The sequence below is a fragment of the Aquarana catesbeiana genome, linkage group LG03 (genome assembly GCF_042186555.1).
Source record: "Aquarana catesbeiana isolate 2022-GZ linkage group LG03, ASM4218655v1, whole genome shotgun sequence".
Lineage (NCBI taxonomy): Eukaryota > Metazoa > Chordata > Amphibia > Anura > Ranidae > Aquarana > Aquarana catesbeiana.
This window is the reverse complement of record NC_133326.1, coordinates 111,924,851-111,948,833: the sequence shown is the minus strand read 5'-3', so window position 1 is coordinate 111,948,833 and position 23,983 is coordinate 111,924,851. Positions and strand designations below refer to the sequence as shown.

At 43.6% G+C, this 23,983-nt stretch overlaps 1 protein-coding gene across 2 annotated transcripts in view; it reads right to left on the bottom strand.

The window, feature by feature from the left end:
* The window catches only part of ARID3B (AT-rich interaction domain 3B), a 92,436-nt gene extending 71,716 nt beyond the window's left edge, over positions 1–20,720 (bottom strand). Inside the window, exons 1-2 of one of the 2 annotated variants that reach the window (XM_073618987.1) lie at positions 20,300–20,720; positions 8,467–9,009 (exon numbers count right to left, since the gene is read on the bottom strand). In XM_073618987.1, coding sequence (XP_073475088.1) covers positions 8,467–9,009; positions 20,300–20,335 — 579 coding nt within the window. In that variant the 5' untranslated portion in view covers positions 20,336–20,720. Of the gene's footprint in view, positions 1–8,466; positions 9,010–16,213; positions 16,257–20,299 lie in introns of those variants that run through there. The other variant, XM_073618988.1, reaches the window with a different exon arrangement.
* Between the last annotated feature and the right edge of the window lie 3,263 nt (positions 20,721–23,983).

The window sequence follows — 23,983 nt, the reverse complement described above, 5'->3', positions numbered from 1 at the left end:
AAAAACAAAAATTGTCCATATGTGAAACTTTAAAGTGGGCGTTAACTGCCGTGCATGATTTTTACCTATAGGTAAGCCTACAATAAGGCTTATCTATAGGTACTGTAAATATCTCCTAAATGTGCATTGTTGAGGAGATATTTACTTTAGATGCAGCTGGTGACGTCACCAGCACATGCGCTCTGAAGGAATAGCATAGCCGTGCCGTAAACAACAACTCCCGTATGCATGTACGGGAGGGACATCAGTGCCAACCAGATAGCCGAAGCCCACAAACCCGGAAAGAAGACCATGTGAAGATGGAAGCGCCTTCAGCGGTGACAGCGATGTGCTAGCATGCGACACAAACTGCCCGAGCCCCCCCCCCCTTTTTTTTTTAGATGCTGTTTACTACAGCTTTAAAAGCCTTTATAGGTTATCAGTCTGGAGTTAACCAGGCCTTAAAATTATTGCCCTGACTCAACATGATATTTCACATGTATGCTGCAATTTGGAAAGAAAAGGACTTTTGAGTGGGCACAAAAATTCTGTTTTAAGCACCAATACCGTAACCAGGCAAATGCAAATTACGTATAAATAAAATGATTCAGTATGCCTCACTGAAATTGATTTTCTCCTCCGCCTAACGTCTTAAAGCAACCTGAACACAGCAGTAGGGGAGCACGTGTTGCTGAAGAGTGGGTCTGTTACTTTGCCCTATATGGCTAATGCACGGTTTTTGACATCATCACACTGGGGTGGTGCAGGCATTACTGGTAATGCGCCGCTAAATTTAGTGGCGCTTTTCAGGTGCTAGCGGGGCGCTTTTAACTCCCGCTAGCAGCTGAAGAAAGGGTTAATAGCGCCCATGTTGCATTCATTTCAATGGGCAGTGCTTTTTGGGAGCGGTGTATACACCACTCCCGCACCGCCCCAAAGATGCTGCTTGCAGGACTTATTTTCCCATCCTGCAAGCGCACTGCCCCAGTGTGAAAGCACTCAGGCTTTCACACTAGGGTGGATTGAGGCATTTTTCAGGTGCTATTTTTAGCTCTAAAACACCTGAAAAGCGCCCCAGTGTGAAAGGGGTTTTATAGTTGCATATAGTTATATAGTTGCAGAAACCATACATCAAGATGTACTGTGGTCTTTAGAGACATGTAAATGTGACTGAAGTAAAAAACGTGAGAGGTTCGATCTTCACTACTTTCAAGCACACACAAGCTCCTCTCAGAATAGTACTAGCTGTGGACTCTACACACCGATCAACGTCATTATCTCAAAACGATGAAGGAATCTAATCAACAGTACACTACAAACCTAAACTTACGAAAAAAACAAAAAAAAAACACACACGTGCGTGTGTGTGTAATATATATATATATATATATATATATAGAGATATATATATATATATATATAGATATATATCTATATATATATATATATATATATATATATATATATATATATATATATATATATATCTCTATATATATATATATATATATATATATATCCTTCAACATGCAAGAAGGTCATCCGATTCATAAAGAAGTAAAACCAGATTCTATTAAAATATGAGGAACAGTATGTGCTTTGGTGGCCAGTTGGTCAGGCTAAACTGGTCTTGTGATCCATTTAATGAGTCTGGGGGTTGCATACACAACATGTGGTAGCATGTAAAATGAGGAGGAGCAAATACTTAAGTGCAAGATTTAACTCTTCAGACTACACCTTATCAAAACAAAGGAACCAATGATTCACATTCTAAGAGATAGCATAATATCCTTATCTTTCAATTAGAATAATTACAGAAAAATTCATCAATGTACGACAAACAAAAGTTTTTAGGAGTAACTCCTCATGACTAATATGACCAAGGCACGCAAGAATGAAAAGATTAAAACCTGGTAGTTTATTTACAATGCTAAAAACTTTAAGGGCACATGTTGACACGTTGGTTCCCCATGCTTAAACGATAAGGCACTTTAAAAAAGTAAATAAAATGTATAGTTTTATGGCCAGTAAAAAAAAATACATACTTTTTTTCCTTAGAACCCTGCAGAGCATTGCACCCGCAATAAGCAGATTGCAATGTCAGGATACTGCAGACACTTAGTACTACTGCCTGTACACCCCCCCCCCAGACAGACAGACAGTGCAGTGCAGGCTAAGTAATGTACTACGAGGACGCACACCAGTCCTCACAGTTCATTGAAAACGACAAGCTGTCTGCCAGGGTGGGACAGTGTAGTTCATTCATTCACAGATCTGTGTGAATGAATGAACTGGCTATGGGGGCAGGAGAAGATCTCCCACCCACTGTCACAAAGAGAGATGGGGGAGTGCAGCCTTTAAAACACAGGTCAGCAAGTCCCACTGACATTACTCCAGTAGCACACATGACAGTCCAGAGGCTGAATTTGACCTGCCATGTGCTGTGTTTCTTTGTAGCAACATCACCTATTAAAGAAGAACTGCAGTCTGCTCATATAATTTGATAATTTGTAATAAAAACATCTTTGGCATTCTGAAGCTTCCCTCCAACCACTTTGCATAATTTTTATATATATACACTGTGATTCTGTACTTGCCAAATATGCTGCAGAAATCTCCCCACTGAGTCTGGCTGCAGCCATTTTAACTGTGGGCAGCAGAAACTGCTGCCTGTTCACTTCCTGGATTTACGCAGACACACAGAAGCACACCTCCAGCTCTACAGCTTTCATTGGCCCAGTTATGACTCATCCTTCCTCCCTTCCTGGCAAACCCTCATGAGAGTGAGAGAGAGAGCTGTGCATGATGTCATAAACCTAGGCTAATGACCAGACAAGAAACAGGAAGTGGGCTGTATAAGGTATTTGCTGGCAGAAAAAAAAGTTTTACTATCCAAAGTTAAAAGGAGGGCAGAGGATTTAATAGATGGAAAGTTGAAAAAAAAATGACTGAAGGTCTGCTTTAAGGGGTGTTTGAACTGCAGGCAAATTAAAACTATAGGCAAACCCCCCCCCCCCCCCCCCTCCCATTTTGGATAGAGCAAGGGAGAGTTATAACCCGTCAGATTTTTCATTTTTTTTTTTCGACGCAAAGGAAATCGCCCATATTCAGGATGTATTGTTACAGTGGGATCCCCGCACCAGCTGTCACAATTCAAAAACTGCGCAGCTCCGCCCACAATAGCCTCGTTCATTTAGAGTTCTGTGAATGAATGAACTACCAGTACCGTCTTGCACTGCGGCAACAGCTTGTAGTTCTCAACGAACAGGGAGGACACTGGTGCGCACTCTCGTAGTTTATTGATCTTCTTGGACCTTAGTAAATGTCTGCCCATATGGGAGATACGGGCAAACAGCTGTACTGACAGCCTACAGGAGCCTGACATTGCACCCGCGATCTGCTGATCACAGATACAATGCTTTACAGGCTCCTAAATTTTTTTTTTTTTACCTGCAAGTCTGTTATTTTTCAACAGAACAAGCTGTCCTGCAGATGTAGCAGTTACGGGTAAGAGAAACCATTAAAGTGGTTCTAAAGGCAAGACATTTTTACCTTAATGCATTCCCTGCAATTAAATGTAAAAAATGTCTCCGCATTCGTATATACTTACCAGGGGTCTTATCTTGATCCAGCATCAAGCCAATTCTCAGCAGCGTTGGTCTCTGTTCTTCTCCTCAAAGGACACAGAGGCAGCAGTGTGAGCACTGAAATATGTGAGGTGTGTTACTGGCCAGATCACAAGGTAAAAAACATGAAGGGAAAGAAAGCCTAAAACTTAAACCAAATGCAACCACCACATTAAGGATTGGTAAGGCTGCAGTGTATTACATATTTGGTTTTGGGTGCTCAAATTATGTATTTCTGAATAGTGCAGTAAAAAGGAACCAGTCTGGTAAAGTTACTATAATCCAATAGGCTGTTGGAAAGCAAAGTAAAGTGATTGCAAACGATCACCCTGCAAAAACTCCCAATCAGTTAAAAATCGAATTAAAAAAAAAGGGAAAATATTTATTGATATAATTAAAAAAATAAAATAAATAAATGATAAAAATTATACATTTTTGAAATGAATGGGTTGTCAATGTACCACAAACATGCCAACATATTGGACATACACCATTTTTGCCAATGTAAAGCACTGCAATGTAGGCGTGTTGCCTTAGCGCATGGGTGTCCAAACTTTTGACCTTCCTGGGCCACACAAAATATACACCAACAATAAGGATAGCTGGTTAGCAGAAAAAATTGGGCAGATCACAAGTAAACGATCACCGATCTAGATAATGTACCTGAGTAATAAAACTTAATTTTTTTTGTAATATTTTTTATTATAAAAGTAAAAGAGCAACATAGATTTAGTGTGATATTTGACACGGTTTTTGACAAACTAACCCATTAATATCTGGTTGGATGGATGTAGTAGCAATTCTCAATGAATTCTCAAGGTGCTCATCAGATATTTTGGTTCTAATTTTGACCTTTGTGTGCTTCATCCTTAAAAATAGTTGCTCACAAATACAGGTGATGACATGAATAGGGTGTGATTGTGAAGAGTGGGATATTTTTCTTTGGGAAAAAAAAAACCTTATACAAATCCAGTAAAGAGACACTGTCAAATTTTCGTTGGCCGCATGTGTTCTCTAAGTGTAAACACATTTTTACGGGAAAAAATAAATATAAATAAACCACACATGTTTAAAGCAGAGCTCCACCCAAAAGGGGAAGCTTTGCTTGTTTGCCTCCTCCCCCTCTCCACTGCCACATTTGGCACCTTTCTGGGGGGGAGTGGGTACCTACTTTTGACAGTACCCGAGATCCCACTTCCAGCTGATCTCGCCACAGCAAAGTCAGCAGGAAGTTCGGCCGCCCCTTCTTCCTCCACCGCACCATTCACAAAGCACAGTGCACTTCGTGCATGCGCAGTAGGGAACCAGCTGTGAAGCCACAAGGCCTGCTGGTTTCCCTTAGTGGAGATGGTGGTGGCCAGCACCCGACTGAAAAATCAGCTGGGGTGAATACACTGCTGGATTCGTGGACAGGTAAGTGTCCTAACATTAAAAGTGAGCAGCTACAGTATTTGTAGCTAATTACTTTTTTTATTTTCTGAAGAAGCCTAGAGCTCTGCTTTAAGTTACATAGTTACATAGTAGGTGAGGTTGAAAAAAGACACAAGTCCATCAAGTCCAACCTATGTGTGTGATTATGTGTCAGTATTACATTACATATCCCTGTATATTGCGGTCATTCAGGTGATTATCTAATAGTTTCTTGAAGCTATCAATGCTCCCCGCTGAGACCACCGCCTGTGGAAGGGAATTCCACATCCTTGCCGCTCTTACAGTAAAGAACCCTCTACGTAGTTTAAGGTTAAACCTCTTTTCTTCTAATTGTAATGAGTGGCCACGAGTCTTATTAAACTCTCTTCTGCGAAAAAGTTTTATCCCTATTGTGGGGTCACCAGTACAGTATTTGTAAATTGAAATCATATCCCCTCTCAAGCGTCTCTTCTCCAGAGAGAATAAGTTCAGTGCTCGCAACCTTTCCTCATAACTAAGATCCTCCAGACCCTTTATTAGCTTTGTTGCCCTTCTTTGTACTCGCTCCATTTCCAGTACGTCCCTCCTGAGGACTGGTGCCCAGAACTGGACAGCATACTCCAGGTGCGGGCGGACCAGAGTCTTGTAGAGCGGGAGTAAGTTTTTCATTTTGTGTTGGGCTGCATTCATACCCATCCCTAAAGAAATTTCAGCACATCTAAAAAGGCTGTGAAATAGAAGTTCACATAAGAGCCACTAGCTTGCATTAGTAAAGAATTTAAAGACCTTTATGTCGCTAACATACAAACCCACAACTACTGCCTACCTGCTATGAAAGTGTACCAATGAAACCTCTTAAAATATTCACAGATTCCATAATACAGGTCCACATTAAAGCACCGCCCAAACCCTGTATGTATCAGGCTGCACTAAAACACAGCTGAAGAAAACTGCCACCTGGGGCTTACAGGGTTCATATATCCCTATCCAATTACCCTCAGAGAGCAGGTGCACACCTTTTGCAAGAATCATCCCCCCCCCCCCAGGACTGCTGGTATCAACTGTACAAAATGATCAAAACTTGCATAACCTGGGGAAGAGAATTTCACCCAGAAAGAAGTAGGCCTATGTGCGTGCACAGGATTGTAGATGTAAGCAAAAGTGCAGCCAAGATGGCGAATTTAGGGCAACTGCCACATAAGTAGAAAGACCAGGAGTAAGGAAATCAGTGCCCAAAAAGCATCTGAAAGGCTCCCTAGGTTTACTTTCACTTAATTTAAGACCTTCTTGTCTCACACCAGGAACAAAATAGCATTGAGCTGAGTGGTCTCTCAATGAATACAAAGCTTCCTCCAATTGGTTGATTTGGAGATTGTGACATCAGCCTGCCTCTCGGACTCAACCAATTGGAGGAAGCTTTGAATTCATTGATAGAAAACAAAGCTGCCTATAAATGGCTAAGCACCACACAGCCCAACATTTCTAACTATGACATCTCCAGTTTCCAACTGTTGGATTGTCGGGACCACAGAATAAGAATTCTCAGGCCATTGGAGTTTTAAAGCAAATGTAAAGCCAAATTCACGTGGTGTTGTATTGACGGTACTTCCCATATGTGATATATGTAGGCCCTACTTCATTTCATTCATGGCAGTTGAACAACCAATCACTCCGCTTTGTGGCGGAAGAACAGAGGATAATGGCCTTTGTGACACCACAACCTGGAAAATCCAGGAAAAATCTTCTAACTCAAACTGCCTGAGTTGCAAGTATCACTTGTGAGGCTATTCATGTAAAAAATTACAGTCAGGACCTTGTATTTCCCATGTTTCCAACAAAACACAAAGGCAGCAAGTCCCAAGCATAAACATTAAACACTTCAAAGCTAAAAGTTTATTCTGCTTTTATTTTGCCCCTCGTTTCTTCCTCTCATCTCAAACATAGTAATGACATTTTTAAATAAAACCTTTCCTTTTTCACTACAAAGCCTATTTTTAACCCAGTGATGTCATCTTTCTGTAAACATCACAGCACCAGTACTCTATGATCCCTCGGCACAGTGGGCTGCGATGGGTGGTTAGGAGTCTGGAGAAGTGGGCATTTATAGGCAGATTGTACTTGCATGCATATCTGAACAAATGAAAAAGGGCGAGTCAAGGACAAAAAAGTCTGGGGAGGAAAAAACTAAAAAAATGCCAGGCATCCTCTGGCCAGGAAATGAGGTGAACTGACTTGCTGCAGTTTCTGATGCACAAAGTGTGCAGTGAAATTAGAGTAAGCAGTTTCAGTACAGGAGAAAATCCTGTACAATTGTGCAGGACTGAAAGTAAGGCTGAAGATCAGCTTTAGGACAGCTGAAATCTAAGTTCAAAAAAGGTTTGAAAAAAATACACATCTCGGGGGCCTTTGGGTGTTTTAAAGCCCCAGCAAAAGGGACGGTCCTTACAATCAGTTTGCAGTGTCCCTTATGCTTACAGCCATGGATTTAGTTGAAATCTTCCGCCCTCTGAAAGACAGAATGAAAAATGATCTATAAATGGAGGATGGGAGGTCCGCCTCCTCTATTCACAGATAATTTTTCATTCATGAAAGCTATAGTACAGGAGAAGGGCAGACATAGTCAACAATACTGATGAGTACCTGTGAGAGGTCCTTGGCTATATTAACGTAAATGTGAACCTTGCTAAAGATAAAATAATTTTTCAATAGGTAAAATTAAGCCTATATTGATTGTGTGCTTTTTTTCCCCCCCTAAACTTGCCTTTACAGTTTGTCCAGCTTCACAACTGCAGGCCACATGATCAATATTGCTTTCACAGCAATGCATGGACCTGCTGGTGGGAGAGTCCAGTGTTGGGGCACGTACGTCATAGGAAATAAAGTTGCCACAGAGCTTCTGCATTTTCATGGCAATGGAACGCAATCAGTTCTGGTGGGAAATTGTCACTTCCCCCGAAGGGAAATGCGCCATCAGTCAAGGCAGGAGGGGGCATGGCTGTGTACGGACCATGGTAGATACAACCGTGCTGTGCTCTTGCACAGCGTGCCTGTGTCTTTAGTGGGACGACAGCAAAACAAACTGACCACGCTAGCATGGAGGGGCTGCCATGCTAATGTGGTCAGTTTACTTGTAGGAGCAGCAGCACAGGCCGGATCACCTAGGTAAATGGGTACATTGGCAGGCAGAAATATATTACTGACATGACAGATCACATTTGGAGCCAGTGCAATTGTTTTTTTAGGTTTACAAAACGTTTTTTCCCCTGCAAGCACAGGAAGATTACCGCTCCAGGGGGAGGGGAGGATTAGAGGAAGAAAACTGAACCTGCAGCGATCACAAGGAACAATTTGCATTAATTGTACATAAAGTACCTGAGCACGATTTTTTAAAAGAATGTTTTGATTCAACTTAGGCTTTAAACTATTAATTCAAAGCTGCAGCTCCTCTTACCGGCTTAACATGGTCTTCCAAACTTTGCTTGGGGTGATTAGATGTAGAAGGGTTCAAATTTTCTTCCTTTGGCTCCTCTTTCACAGTCGGGTGTCTCTGACTGGTGTTCCCTTGTGGATTGGGAACAACTATTCCCTGTTGCTCTCGCTGAAGCTGAAGGTACTTCTGTGCAAGCGTGGATGGCTGCCCTGCTCTGACATCATCTTCTACACTAAATGAATCTCCATCACTGTCTTCATCCTCCATCTCTTCATCTTCATCGGGTTCACTGGCACTCTGTGGAGAGGCCATGGGCGGGCGGGCTTTCACAGATGACACTGTGGCAGAGCCTGCCATGGATTTCATGAAATGTTGTGAAGCCATCTGTTGGGCATACAGTCTTTGAGTTTCTCTAATTTGTCTCTCCCGCTCTTCCATGCTTCGAGCAGCTTGTTGCTGCTGCTTTTGTAGTTGTTCCATCACAGCTTCCAATTTCATACCCTGCTTGTGCATTTGGGCACTGCCCGAAAGAGCTGCGTTTAATCCACTAGGGATAAGAGAGGGCTAAAAGTAAACCAAAAAATTATGAATTAAAAATTTAATAAAATGAATTTTAAAAAAAACCCTGAAAAGGTTTCAAAAACATGAGCAGATAAAAAGTTCACCATTCAGTAGTTCGTGTTTGAGATACTGAAAAGCAATGTATTGTTTTACATCATACCTGTGTGTTTACAACTGCTTTCTAATGGTGACCACTACATAAAATCACACCGCTTTCTAATGGTGACCATACACTTAACAATCTTATCGATCCATTATTCAATTAATTGGGCAATATGATCGAATCTAGATCAAGTTATTAAAAAAAAAAAAAAAAACAAACATTCCATACCATCAATCAGCTGGGCAGAACCGATCACTTTCATTAAAATTATTCAGATTGGTCTGGATGGAAAATCCAAATTGTAGGAAAGTAGATAGATCAATATGACCGTTAAGGGTTAGTTCACCTAATTCTACATGCATGACAGATTTGATTGTACATTAAAAGGCTATCCTATTTTTAACAATGATCCTCACTTTTGAAGCTGCTGCTTCAAAGCAATCAAAGCTGATATTGCTTATAGTTTTTTTTTTTTTTTTCAAGCCATTAAAACAGGGATCTTCAAACTACGGCCCTCCAGCTGTTGCGGAACTACACATCCCATGAGGCATTGTAAAACTCTGACATTCACAGACATGACTAGGAATGATGGGAATTGTAGTTCTTGAACAACTGGAGGGCCATAGTTTGAAGACCCCTGCATTAAAAGGTGAACTAACCCTTTAGGTGTATGTTCATAGAATGATCTTGTTGATCATATTTATGTTCCTGGACAGAAAATTAATGTATACTATCGCATATTAAATCGCTCTGTGTATGGTCACCATTAGATTAGTAGTAGACTGACCACAGTAACAAATGTAAATGAAAGGTACAAACAGATGGCAATACTCTGGTATGGAAACAAACACCGCCCCCGTACAGCATTATTATGCATCCTTTATTAAGTGGTATATGGGGAGGGTGTGTGTGTGTGTGTGTATGGATGGATGTGTCATACAGACAGATGGGAAGCTGTGATGGACACACAGACACACATAAACTGAAAAGCAAATCACATGTCATGTATATATATCAGAAATCAGATTCGGACTATATTAGACACAGAAGAAACATTTTTTTACTACAAAATTTATAAAACATAGCTACTATGTTACAAAAGAAACACGTGTGAGTGTATACATCGATCAGTATTAAAACATTGTTAAAAACCCCTGGGCCGCACACTCTGGTTAAAAAAATACCAAATTAATAAATTAAATAATAGTGAAAGACAGAGATTATATATACCTACATACACACACAGTATCTCACAAAAGTGAGTACACCCCTTACATTTTTGTAATTATTTTATTATACCTTTTCATGTGACAACACTGAAGAAATTACACTTTGCTACAATGTAAAGTAGTGAGTGTACAGCTTGTATAACCACTTGCTTACTGGGCACTTAAACCCCCCTCCTGTCCAGACCAATTTTCAGCTTTCAGCGCTGATGCACTTTGAATAATTGCACGGTCATGCTACACTGTACCCAAATTAAATTATCATTTTATTTCCCACAAATAGAGCTTTCTTTTTGTGGTATTTGATCACCTCTGCGGTTTTCATTTTTTGTTAAAAAACTTTAAAAAGACCTCATTTAAAAAAAAAAAATTTTATATATTTTGTTATAAAATTTTGCAAACAGGTAATTTTTCTCCTTCATTGATGTACACCGATGAGGCGGCAGTGATGGGCACTGATCGGTTACACTGATAGGCAGCACTGCTAGGTGGCACTGACTGGCACCACTGGTGGGCATTGAGAGGTGGCACTGGCAATGGCAGATGGCACTGGCAGGGAGTACTGGTGAGCACAGATGAGGCATAATTGCCTCTTCCTCTTCGGGGCTGATGTCACTTGCAGATAAGCCGGTGACCGGCTTTTTTTTCTCCTCACGCTGTCAGCGTGAGGAAAAAAAAAAAAGAAAAAGAACGATTACTGAGCTTTTGTTTACATCATGTGATCAGCTGTCATTGGCTGACAGCTGATCACGTGGTAAGGGGCCAGGACCGTCAGGGGGCGCGTGCAAAGGGGAGGCCGTCATATGAAATTCCCAGAAATTCAGATCCACGCTGTGGCCGTCATTCGGCTATAGCGTGGATGGCAAGTGGATAACAGTGTAAATTTGATGTCCCCTCAAAATAACTCAACACACAGCCATTAATGTCTAAACCGCTGGCACCAAAAGTGTGTACACCCCTAAGTGAAAATGTCCAAATTGGGTGCAATTAGCCATTTTCCCTCCCCGGTGACTCGTTACTGTTACAAGGTCTTAGGGCTGGGCAATTTTCTCAAAAAAAAAAAAAAAATCTGCGATTTTGTTAAAAAAAAAACTCGATTCACGATTCAAATCATTTTATTTTTTTTGGACACCATGCTGGTCCTGAGGAGCTGCGGGCAGGAGTTTTTAGGCGAGGCCGCAGCTTCAGCCTAGTCCGCGGCGTCTGGCCTCGCAGACTAGGCCGAAGCCGCGGCCTCGCCTAAAAACTCCTGCCAGCTGCTCCTCAGGACTGGCGCGGAGAAAAGAAAAAAAAAAATCGATTTGCTTACATTTTGAATCGATTTGACCTCTCAACTTGATTCGAGATTTAAATCGATTTTTTCCCCAGCCCTACAAGGTCTCAGGTGTGAATGGGGAGCAGGTGTGTTAAATTTGGTGTGATCGCTCTCATATACTGGTCACTGGAATTTCAACATCGCACCTCATGGTAAAGAACTCTGAGGATCTGGAAAAAAAAAGAATTGGTCTACATAAAGATGGCCTAGGCTATAAGAAGATTGCCAAATCTCAGAAACTGAGCTGCAGACCATACAGAGGTTTAACAGGACAGGTTCCACTCAGAACAGGCCTCTCCCATGGTCAACCAAAGAAGTTGAGTGCACGTGCTCAGCGTCATATCCAGAGGTTGTCTGTGGGAAATAGACGTATGAGTGCTGCCAGCATTGCTGCAGAGGTTGAAAGGGGGGGTCAGCGACCAGACCATACGCCGCACACTGCATCAAATTGGTCTGCATGGCTGTCGTCCCAGAAGGAAGCCTCTTCTAAAGATGATGCACAAAAAAACCCACAAACAGTTTGTTGAAGACAAGCCGGCTAAGGACATGGATTACTGGAACCATGTCCTGTGGTCTGATTATTATTATTATACAGGATTTATATAGCGCCAACAGTTTGCGCAGCGCTTTAGAACATGAGGGCAGACAGTACACTTACAATACAAACCAATACAGGAGGGATCAGAGGGCCCTGCTCGTTAGAGCTTACAATCTAGAAGGGAGGGTCGAGTAGAAACAAAAAGGTAATAACTGTGGGGGATGAGCTGATTGAAAAAATGAAAATACAGTTGTTAGGTGTGGGTAGGGTAGGCTTCTCTGAAGAGAAGGGTTTTCAGGGATCGTCTGATGAGACCAAGATAAACTTATTTGGTTCAGATGGTGTCAACCGTGTGTGGCGGCAACCAGGTGAGGAGTACAAAGTGTGTCCTGCCTACAATCAAGCATGGTGGTGGGAGTGTCATGGTCTGGGTCTGCATGAGTGCTGCTGGCACTAGGGAGCTACAATTCATTGAGGGAACCATGAATGCCAACATGTACTGTGACATACTGAAGCAGGGTTTTAACTAGGGCTGGGAGATTTTCTTAAAAAAAAAAAATCTTCGATTCTCTTAAAAAAAACTCGATTCACGATTCGAATCGAGTTTTTTTTTTTTTTTTTTTTTTGGAAATCACGCCGGTCCCGAGGCGCTGCGGGCATGAGCTTTTAGGCGAGGCCGCGGCTTCGGCCTAGTCCGCAGCGTCCGGCCTCGCGGACTAGGCCGAAGCCGCGGCCTCACCTAAAAACTCCTTGCCCGCAGTTCTTCAGGCCCGGCGCGGTGTCCGCGCCGGTCCGGAGGCGCTGCGGGCATGAGTTTTTAGGCGAGGCCGCGGCTTCGGCCTAGTCCGCGCCGTCCGGCCGTAGCCGCGGACTAGGCCGAAGCCGCGGCCTCGCCTAAAAACTCATGCCCGCAGCGCCTCCGGACCGGCGCGGTGAAAAAAAAAAAATCTAAAAAAATCCATTTGCTTAAATTTTGAATCGATTTGACCTCTCAACTCGATTCAAGATTTAAATCGATTTTTTTCCCAGCCCTAGTTTTAACCCCCCATAAAGAAGCTGAGGGTAAAAGGTGATGGACTGGCCAAGCATGTCTCCAGACCTAAACCCTATTGAGCATTTGTGGGGCATCCTCAAATGGAAGGTGGAGGAGTGCAAGGTCTCTAACATCCACCAGCTCTGTGATGTCGTCATGGAGGAATGGAAGAGGACTCAAGTGTGCAACCTGTGAAGCTCTGGTGAACTCCATGCCCAAGAGGGTTAAGACAGTGCTGGAAAATAATGGTGGCCACACAAAATATTGACACCTTGGGCCTAGTTTGGACATTTTCACTTAGGAGTGTACTCACTTTTGTTGCCAGTGGTTTAGACATTAAAGTGGAGTTCCACCCACTTTTACAACTCTTCAGCATCCCTCACTAAACTGTGTACTGTAAACAAATTGGATATTTTTTTATTTTTTTTCTCAGCACATACTGTATATCTGCTGTAATCATTTTTCACTTCCTCCTCCCTGGCCATGGCCCATCGCATCATTTCCTGTTTGCAATGCCTTCTGGGAAGGGGCGGCAACTTCCTCTGACACTGATGTTGCTATGGAAACCTGACCTGAAACCTATTACACTGTTGTGCTGCACTGAGCATGTGCGAGATCTGCAAGGATGAGATCCAGGAAGAAATACAGTCTGGCTTCAGATGCCCATACTTAAGATGGCCACGGCCTGCTGTAAGTTTATAAAATAACAAACTACTGCTATAAACTAATAAAACAGACCTTAGTTTACAGACTTACTTTACTAGAATACATTAAGCTTGTGTATTATAGGGGTATTTTTATTTAAAAAGTATACTTTCAGCCGGAACACCACTTTAATGGCTGTGTGTTGAGTTATTTTGAGGGGACAGCAAATTTACACTGTTATACAAGCTGTACACTCACTACTTTACATTGTAGCAAAGTGCTATTTCTTCAGTGTTGTCACATGAAAAGATATAATAAAATATTTAGAAAAATGTGAGAGGTGTACTCACTTTTGTGAGATACTGTATATAGCAGCCCGTAGTGAGACCAAAAGTCTAGTAATGAAACAAGAAACTAATACATAAATTTCATACCATGCTCATGAATCACAACTATGTGTATCAAATGATAATAAAGTCCATAAAACCACCATCAAATTCTTCCATCCAAGTAGGGCTGCAACTAACGATTATTTTCATAATCGATTAGTTGGCCGATTATTGTTTTTCGATTAATCGGTTAATAACCTTCAAAAAAAGTGTGGTGTATAATTTAATATGTAAGGTTTAAAAAAAGAAAAAAAGGCAATTTATTCTTAAATATCAATAACCAACTATAGTGTTAGGGAGCAAAATCTGTAATCCACTCTGAGAATAACAGACAGAAGAGATATACTGTATATACTATTAGAGGAGATATACTGTATATACTATTAGAGACTCAGAGATCAAATTTTTTTATTAAAAAAAAAAAAAAAGTTGAAGACCGTTTTGCAGATTTTCAAACAGAACTGAAATCTATTATATGCTGGCCATACAAAAACAATGTCTTCCTTAAAAAAAAGAAAAAAAAAATGTAATTTTAAGAACATTCGTTCAATTTTCTAATCTTTAGGGGGGGCCAATCGACGTTTGTTTTCAACCACAGTGATGGGAAAAGTTAGAAAATAATAGAAAACTTCTTGGTCAAAGGAATTTTTAGACAGTGTATTTGGAATGTTAAAAGCAAGTGAAAATTTTCAAACAACATTCTTTCATTCAGTGAATCTACAAAGAGTTTTCGTCTGAAAATTGTTCCATGTGGCCAGGCCCATCATAAGGCTTGGTGCACACCAATGCAGTTTGCTTTTGATCTGTTTCTGCAGTGCTTTTTGCTGTGAGTTTCGATTTCTGCAAAACGTGATTTTGCTGCAATTTGCGTTTTTGCATTTTTTTATGATTTTTTTTTTGGCCAATTTGTTGTTGGGCAGATGAAAAAAAAAAAACAAAAACAAAACACAAATTGCTGCAAAAACACACTACATGCTTTTCTGCAGCTTCTCCATTAAAGTATATTGAACCAAAAAAAGCACCGTTTTGGGTTAAAAAAAGTCCCATGCGCTATACTATGTAACTGTAATGGTGTGAATCCTGTTATACCTTTCTTAATGTCTTTATTTGTTATTTTATGTTCTGATAACTAAATAAAAAAGTCCCCGACCCTTTCCAAATATGCAGCGGCTGGAAAAAAAAAAAAAGCCATAGATGTGAACGTGTCCCATAGGAAACCATGTAGATGAACTGTAGTGTGTTTCTGCAAAAAGCACCAAAAAACACATAGATGTGAACCAGGCCTAAGACGTTTAGTAAAGTAATGGGGTTAAAAAAAAACAAAAATTAACCCTATATAGTACAAAAAGAGCAAATTGCTACTGTGTGTGTATGGGGTTCGTTTTTTTTTCACTGTGGAACAGTGAAAGTGATATTTACAGTAGCGATTATTTGCTCTTTTTGTACTATAAAGGGGCAATTTTAGTCTTTTTAACCCCATTATGTTACCGGCCAATTAATCGATTATGAAAATAAATGAATCGATTAGTTGTTTCGGCCCTAGATCCAAGTGAAAGTGGAATAATCTTAATTGCTGTGAGGAAGAAGTGCCATCTTCCACCGGTAATTTAGGCAAACATCCTACTCAATAGACCACCATTAAAGGTAGTCAAATGAGCATGGGTAAATGTGAAGATGCGTCCTACAGGACACGTCATTAGGGGTACCCGATCACATGACCCCTGATGATAGACGTTACTGACGAAACGCGATGTATCCCTTAATGTGTGACACATCACTTCCGCCATCTGGAGCGCAGGTGGAATTCGACCGGCGTGCCTGCTTGTTTTCATGGGCTGATCTGAGTTTAATTAACTGTAAGTGCTACATGTTTTTATGGAATAAATTTGTTACATATGACACCATGAGTCTTCTCTTCTCCTTTTGATTTATGTTAACACCATCATTGGCGGACTTACCATTTGTGGACCGTATTATACTGGAGGACACTTCTTCCCATTTACCCATACTCATTTGACTACCTGTAATGGGTGACAAAGGTGGTCTGGTGAGTAGGATGTTTGCCTAAATTACCAGTGGAAGATGGCACCTATTTCTTACAGCAATTAAGAATATTCCACTTTCACTTGGATTGAAGAATTTGGTGGTGGTTTTATGGACTTTATTATTATATGATACACATAGTTGTGACTCATGGGCGCGGTATGGAATTTATATTTTAGATTCTTGTTTATGTATCGATCAGCCATAACATTATGACCATTAACAGGTAAACTGAATAACATTGATTATCTCATTACAACGGCATATGAAAGTGGGTGGGATATATTAGGCAGCAAGTGAACATGTTATCCCTGAAGTTAATGTGTTGAAAAGCAAAATAAATGGGCAAACATAAACATATGAGCAACTTTGACAAGGGGCAAATTGTAATTACTGGGTCAGAGCAACTCCAAAACTGCAGCACTTGTGGGATGTTCGCTGTCTGTAGTAGTCAAGACCTACCAAAAGTGGTCCAAGGAAGGAAAACCGGCAACAGGGTCATGAGCGGCCAAGGCTCATTGATGCACCTGGGGAGCAGAGACTGGCCAATGTAGTACGATCGAATAAAAGAGCTACTGTAGGTCAAATTGCTGAAACAGTCAATGCTGGCTCTGATAAAAAGGTGTCAGAACACATAGAGCAGCGCAGTTTGCTGCCTATGGGGTAGTGTAAAAGCAGACTGGTCAGGGTGGTAATGCTGCCTAAAGCGCCTACAATAGGCACATGTGAGCAGCAGAACCGGACCCACAGAGCAATGGAAGAAGGCGGCCTTGTCTTATGAATTCAAGAATGGTTTTAGAAACACTAGGAGTTTGAGGTGTTGATTTGTCCCCCAAATTCTCCAATTCTCAAAATAAGTCCAATCCATGAAGGCCCCACCTAGGACTGTGATGGGCGGCTAATCCAGAGCAGTCCCACCACAAGACAAGGCAAAATGCCTTCTCTCCTAACTGGTTTACAACACAACGCAGCGGCATGCGTGGAAAAAAAGAACAGTGTGCACTCTTTTTTTCCAGCGCAGTGTGAGACAACCTGCCGCAGCCAATAGAACTTAAAATATTTGCGAGGTTCCCCCCCCTCTCTTTCCTCTGGCCATATGCATATATGCGGCCTTATGTAAACACTGGAAATCTGATGCAAACGTGCGCTTGGGAGCTTTCTAGAAGCTCTTAAAGTGATATTATAATCTTGGTTTTTTTTTTGGTTGTTTAAAAATAACAAACATATCACCCATTCTAAGGCTTCAAAGAGAACTAAAAAGAATAATAAACTGACGAGCGGGACAACCTTGTGGACCATACCTCTACCTTTCAACCCTTTTTCTTCTTGCTCTTTCCTTTTCTCCACCTTACGATTAAAGCTCATTATCAGAATTTATTTGACCTATATACACTCTACTTGTAAACAATATGTATAATAGGTATAAATCATTTAAATACCTACAAAAGTAACTAAGGAAATGATATATATATATCTTTAATTTAGGTTTACGTGAACCCAATGTTTAATATTTGAAATTTCATGATATTTACCTATATAAACCCTACTGTAAAACAATGAGCTTACTTTATAGATACTTGTAAACTTACTTTATGTATCTTTATAACATTGTATACTCAATAAACTTCTTTTGACAAGGAAAAATAACAAACATATCATACTTACCTGCTCTGTGTAATGGTTTCGCACAGAGCAGCCCAGATCCTCTTCTCGGGTCCCTTGCGGGCGTTCCTATTCCCTTCCTCCTGCAAGCAGCTTACTAAGGGGGCAGCCAAGCTGCTGCTGCTACATTCAGACATGGAGTCGAGGCTTGACTTTGTCCCCTCTCCCAATTAGCCCACTGGCATTGACAGCGGTGGGAGCCAATGGAGCCCGCTGCTGTCTCAGTGAATGAGGAAGGAGCGTTCTAGACAGCCGAGGCTCTTGTGCAACATCGCTGGATCGAGATGGGGCTGCTGCACAAAGATGGGTTTTTATCTTAATGCATAGAATGCATTAAGAGAAAAAACCTACTGCCTTTAGAACCACTTTAAAGGGCCGGGAAGGAGTTAAATAAAGATGTCATACTTACCTGCTCTGTGTAATGGTTTTGCACAGAGCGACCCAGATGCTCCTCTTCTATGGTCTCCCGCTGACAATCTTGTAGAGCTGGGCGACTTTCTCAAAAAAAAAAAAAAAAAATTGCGATTTTTTTTTTTAAAAAAAAACCTCAATTCACAATTCAAATTTTTTTTTTTTTTTTTGGACACCGCGCCGGTCCTGGGGAGCTGCAGGCAGGAGTTTTTAGGCGAGGCCACGGCCTCGGCCTAGTCCGCTGACTTGGCCGAAGCCGCGGCCTCGCCTAAAAACTCCTGCCCACAGCTCCAAAAAATCTAAAAAAAAAAAATCGATTTGCTGAAATTTTGAATCGATTTGACCTATCAACTCGATTCCAATCGATTTTTTCCCCAGCCCTACAATCTTGGTCGCTCCTCTTCTCCTTAGGCCAAAACAGAAAACTGCTTCCGGGGGGGTCTGCAGGCGTGCTGCTGAGCCGGACAGAGTGCATCTATCGGCACCACTCAGAGGAATTGATTGACAGCGGCAAGAGCCAATGACTCCCACTGCTGACTCTGTGAGCAGAGAGCTGCTGCAGCAGACGGGCGCTGTGCTGGATGGAGATGTGACTTATGTAAGTATAAAGGGGGAGGGGGAGATATAAACACTGGGACATTTTTTACCTAAATGCATTCCGGGAAAAAAAAAAAAAAAAAAAGTCCAGGCTTTAGAACCACTTTAATGAAATGTCTACGATATTTCAATAAAAAGTTTGTCTAAAAAAAAATAAAAGTGAACAGTGCAATGCGTCGCGCTCAGTGTTGAGGTCATCCCAGTGCACAGCAGTTTTGTGCCCCCCCCCATGTCCAAGCGCAGGGGGAGACCCCCCCCCATGTCCAAGCGCAGGGGGAGACCCCCCCCCCATGTCCAAGCGCAGGGGGAGACCCCCCCCCCATGTCCAAGCGCAGGGGGAGACACCCCCCCCATGTCCAAGCGCAGGGGGAGACCCCCCCCCCATGTCCAAGCGCAGGGGGAGACCCCCCCCATGTCCAAGCGCAGGGGGAGACCCCCCCCCCCATGTCCAAGCGCAGGGGGAGACCCCCCCCCATGTCCAAGCGCAGGGGGAGACACCCCCCCATGTCCAAGCGCAGGGGGAGGCCCCCCCCCCCCCCATGTCCAAGCGCAGGGGGAGACACCCCCCCATGTCCAAGCGCAGGGGGAGGCCCCCCCCCCCATGTCCAAGCGCAGGGGGAGACCCCCCCCATGTCCAAGCGCAGGGGGAGACCCCCCCCCCCCATGTCCAAGCGCAGGGGGAGACCCCCCCCCCATGTCCAAGCGCAGGGGGAGACCCCCCCCATGTCCAAGCGCAGGGGGAGACCCCCCCCCCCATGTCCAAGCGCAGGGGGAGACCCCCCCCATGTCCAAGCGCAGGGGGAGCCCCCCATGTCCAAGCGCAGGGGGAGCCCCCCATGTCCAAGCACAGGGGGAGCCCCCCGTCCCAGTGCAGGCGCTTGAGCCCCCCATCTAAGTGTAGGGGGAGCCCCCGGTGTCCAAGCTCGAGCCCCCCGTCCCAGCGCAGCCATAATGTTGGTAGTAAGAGGAGTTGGCTTGACCAATCAGGGTGCTGTACAGGACACAGTCCTCCTATGTAGTGATAGGGAAGGTCCCGGATCTGTATAGGGAAGACACACAGGAAGGTCCTCATATACACGTATAATGTGCCCAGAGAAGGGAGTGACTGATAGAGGATGCTCCGGGCCGGTCATAGCAGCCTCTCCCCGGGGTACAGAGCAGTGTGAGAGCCGGTTAGTCCGGCCACCGGTCCGCAATGGACGGCAGACAGCCGGGTGCAGGTTGATAAAGGTGCGGTGTGTTTGTAGTCAGTGAGTGACCCCCCCACCCCTCCTCCACACCGACCCTCGCCCTGTGCCACAAGCGCCCACGAGACGCGTCTCTGTCCTCACCATGGACTCTCTCCCGAGGCCGGCCTTCTCCACCATTCCGTCTGCCTGCGGGCCGCTCTCTCCTGTAGCCACTCCGCCGCCCGCCCCAAACTCCCCCTCCGTTTCCGTCTCACTACAGCCTGGAGGCACGGCTAGGCCCCTCCCGATACAGTAAACGAAGCGATTCGCATGACGTCACGCCGCACGACCTTTCTCGCGGTATTACGTACTATGAAAAGCGTCACGCGTGCGGAGCCGGACGGCCATCTTGGTGCACCCGGAGCGTAGGCTGTGGTTTATGTGTGTGGTTTTTTTTTTTTTTTTTTGCAAGTGATAAGAAAAGTACTCTGAAAGCGATCGCAAAATGATAGAGTAGGCCATGTAGACGTAACAGGATAGGAAACCAAATCTCTGCAAAGCGATGGAGGTGGTGTTACTATTTAATAGCATATTTCACTTTAAAAAAAATAAAAACACCCATACTGAGAAAATAAATGAGCAGTTTTTATTTTTTTCTTATGCAGGGTAAGTTCACACCACATGCAGCCCGGTGCATCTTTTTCTGCATCAAAAATGCATGGAAAGTAGATTATATTGTTTCCAATTGAATAGTTCACACCAGTGCTTCCAGTTCCATAAAAAAGTACACTGGAAAACACCGGAATGCACCAGAAATGCTCTGGAACACACATTTAACCTTATTTAAGGTTAAAGCAGAGTTCCGTTAAAAAAAATAAAAATAAAAGTCAGCAGCTACAAATACTGAAGCTGCTGACTCGGACAAGTCCCACCTGTCTCCCCCTCCTCTCTGCGGTGCCAGCATTGTAACTGTGGGTGCCCGGCTGTGGCTTAACGCGCACAGTGACTGGCTGGGCAATCATCTGGGACCTATGATGTGTCCCAGATGATTGCCGAGAGGGATGGGGGAGAGGTACCGCAGTGCGTCGGGACCTTCTAAAAAGAGAGTATCCACCCCCCCAAAAAATGACATGCCAAATGTGGGATGTCAGGGGGGTCACCTTCCCTTAAAGTGGAAGTTCCATTTTTGGTGGAACTCCGCTTTAAGAAAAAAGAGGGGGTGGGATGCACTGAACTGCAGCAAAAACGCACTGGAATTCATCAAAAACAAGCATGCAGACAAGCATCTGGAACGCATCCGGACTGTGTTTCTATGGTGTGAACTGGCCTTTCAAGGGTTGGTTCACCCTTACCAAAAAACTGCCAACGCAGATAAGGGATGTCCGCAGATGAAAACAAACTGTGCAGCTTTGACTAGAGTTGAATAATGCTCTTGCTATAGGTGTAGGCCATTTACATACCTTATGAAGCCTGACTGGAAAACTCCCAGGATGTTGCTAAGAAACACCTAACTGTAACTGCATAGCTCCCAACTGTCCCTGATTACAAGGGACAGTCCCTGATTGGAACAAAGTCTCTCTGTCCCTGATTCCTCCTCATTTGTCCCTCATTTTGGTCTGATCTACAGTGGATATAAAAAGTCTACACACCCCTGTTAAAATGTCAGATATCTGTGATGTAAAAAAAAAAATGAGACAAAGATAAATCATTTTACAACTTTCTTTATCGTACATCACAGGACACAGAGCCATAGTAATAACTATGTGGGTTATATAGGCCACCTTTAGGTGATGGACACTGGCACACCCTAAGACAGGAAGTTCACTCCCTATATAACTATATAACCCCTCCCATTATGGGAGTACCTCAGTTTTTTTGCCAGTGTCTAAGGTGTTGGTCATGAGTAAAGATGTGCTATGCTGAGCTCCGCTGGAGTAATCTTTGCTGGGGCAAGCTATGCAACCGGATTCCATTCAAAGTGTCTTTTTAGGCCAAATTGGATGGTACCCGGGCCTTGTGGCGGAAGAATCGAGGTTTAGCCTGTAACACTTCTCTTTTTGAGAGTTGGACCCTGAGATCCAGTGCTTTGTTTTTTTCAGCCATAAAGATTCTTGGCAGGGTGATATATGGGTCCAAGGGAGTGGAACCCCCATAAAAAGGGACCCTGGTCCTTGAAGGTTTTTTAACGGAGCCCACCATGAGGGGTGAAGATTGGGTCTGTTTGGTTTTACCACAGAATCCTGCGACAGGATAAGGTAAGTGGAGATTCCTAAGGAATTTTACATTTTCTTATGGATTTTCTCCTTTAGAGTAAATGTTGTCATGCCTAAAAGTCGCCACCGGGGGCTGTAAAGAGCATACCTGATTCATGTCTCCCATATCTCGCTCTGTGTCAGCAGAATCTGCTGGCTTCCTCCAGCCAAGCAGTCCCAAGCCTCTGGTAAGATGTTGGAGGGGGGTTTTTACAAAAATGCCCCTCACCTGGACAGGAGTTTCTCTCCCCTCTCCAGCAATAGGCAGAGGGAGAGGGAGTCCAAGACGGTCAGTGGTAAGCAGCTCCGCTCCCTCTTCCACCGCCTTAGCAGCGGCGGCTCTCCTTCTCTTCCTCCTGCTCTCCTCCACGGCGTTGACATGCCTCAATGTCCACGACGCAGGGCTGTAAAAAGCTATAAGAGCTCCATTTGCCAAGTTGCATTTGCTTACGGAGGGACACAGGAGCAGACTGGGGCATGTGAGTGGGGTGACACAAGCATTCCCAAGGCACATTTACTACGATTTAGCATCAGACTGAGCATTAATAGCAGCGGCAGTGGCTGGACTATTGCTCAGCAGTGGATGCATTTTTTCTGGCAGTACCTCTGCATTTGTGCTTAGGACTATGCCTGGCAGAAGGGGAGGTGTAAACACCCCAAAAAGGGCCCCAAAGGTATCACCCTCAGGCTCTGAGGACCCTAGTCTCACCTCTACAATGCCATCCTCCCATTAAAGACCTGGGGTGGATGGTCAGGGTGAGCCATCGGGTCCATCAAGGGTTACAATTGTTTTCAACATTTCAGCCCCTGTCTATGTTACTGAGGAAGTTTTCTCCTCAGGCTTGGTGGGATTTGAAGAAAGGTTAGCTGCTTTAATCACATGTCCCCAGAATAGGAGAAAACGCGATAGGTCCCCTTCTACTGCCCAGGACCTTCAAACAGAGGAACAGTGGGCGGGAGAAGATGAATTCCCCTCAGGGGACCATGAACAGGCTGATGTCTCCTCTTCCGAGAGATCAATTGTGGAAGAACTTTCTTCAAGTTTCATTTTACTGAGATGGTCCGCTCCACATTTAAGCTGTCACGGTACTACTTACAGTGAGCCCACAGGCGAGCAGGTGACACGGGATCCCCCAGGGCGTGGAGTCTAAGAGACAGATGGTATTCTGCCAGGGACCCCCTCACGAGGGTTTGGGCTTAGCTGCGTGCTGACCCCAGGTCACGACCCCGCTTGCTAGGGAGGTACCAGAAGACACTGTCAGACAAGGATGAATGGATGAAGCAAAGGAGAGCCGAATAGCGAGCCAAGGTCAGGGCGGCTGCAGACAGCATACTCAGAACAAGCCGAGTCGGTACACAAGAGATCAGTTCACGAGAGATCAGGTTAAGGCAGGTTACATGAAGGGAGCTCAGAAACAAATGTTGCTCAAGAAACCAGGACTAGCCTGAGAGGGATTTAAATAGAGAAGCACATGAGGGGCTGAACAGGAAGTAGTAGGAAGGAATCATATATTAAGCAACAGGTGAGGCCGACGACACCCATAGCTGCAGAGTGCAGCAGAGCTGAACACAAGCTAGTGGAACAACAGGTGCC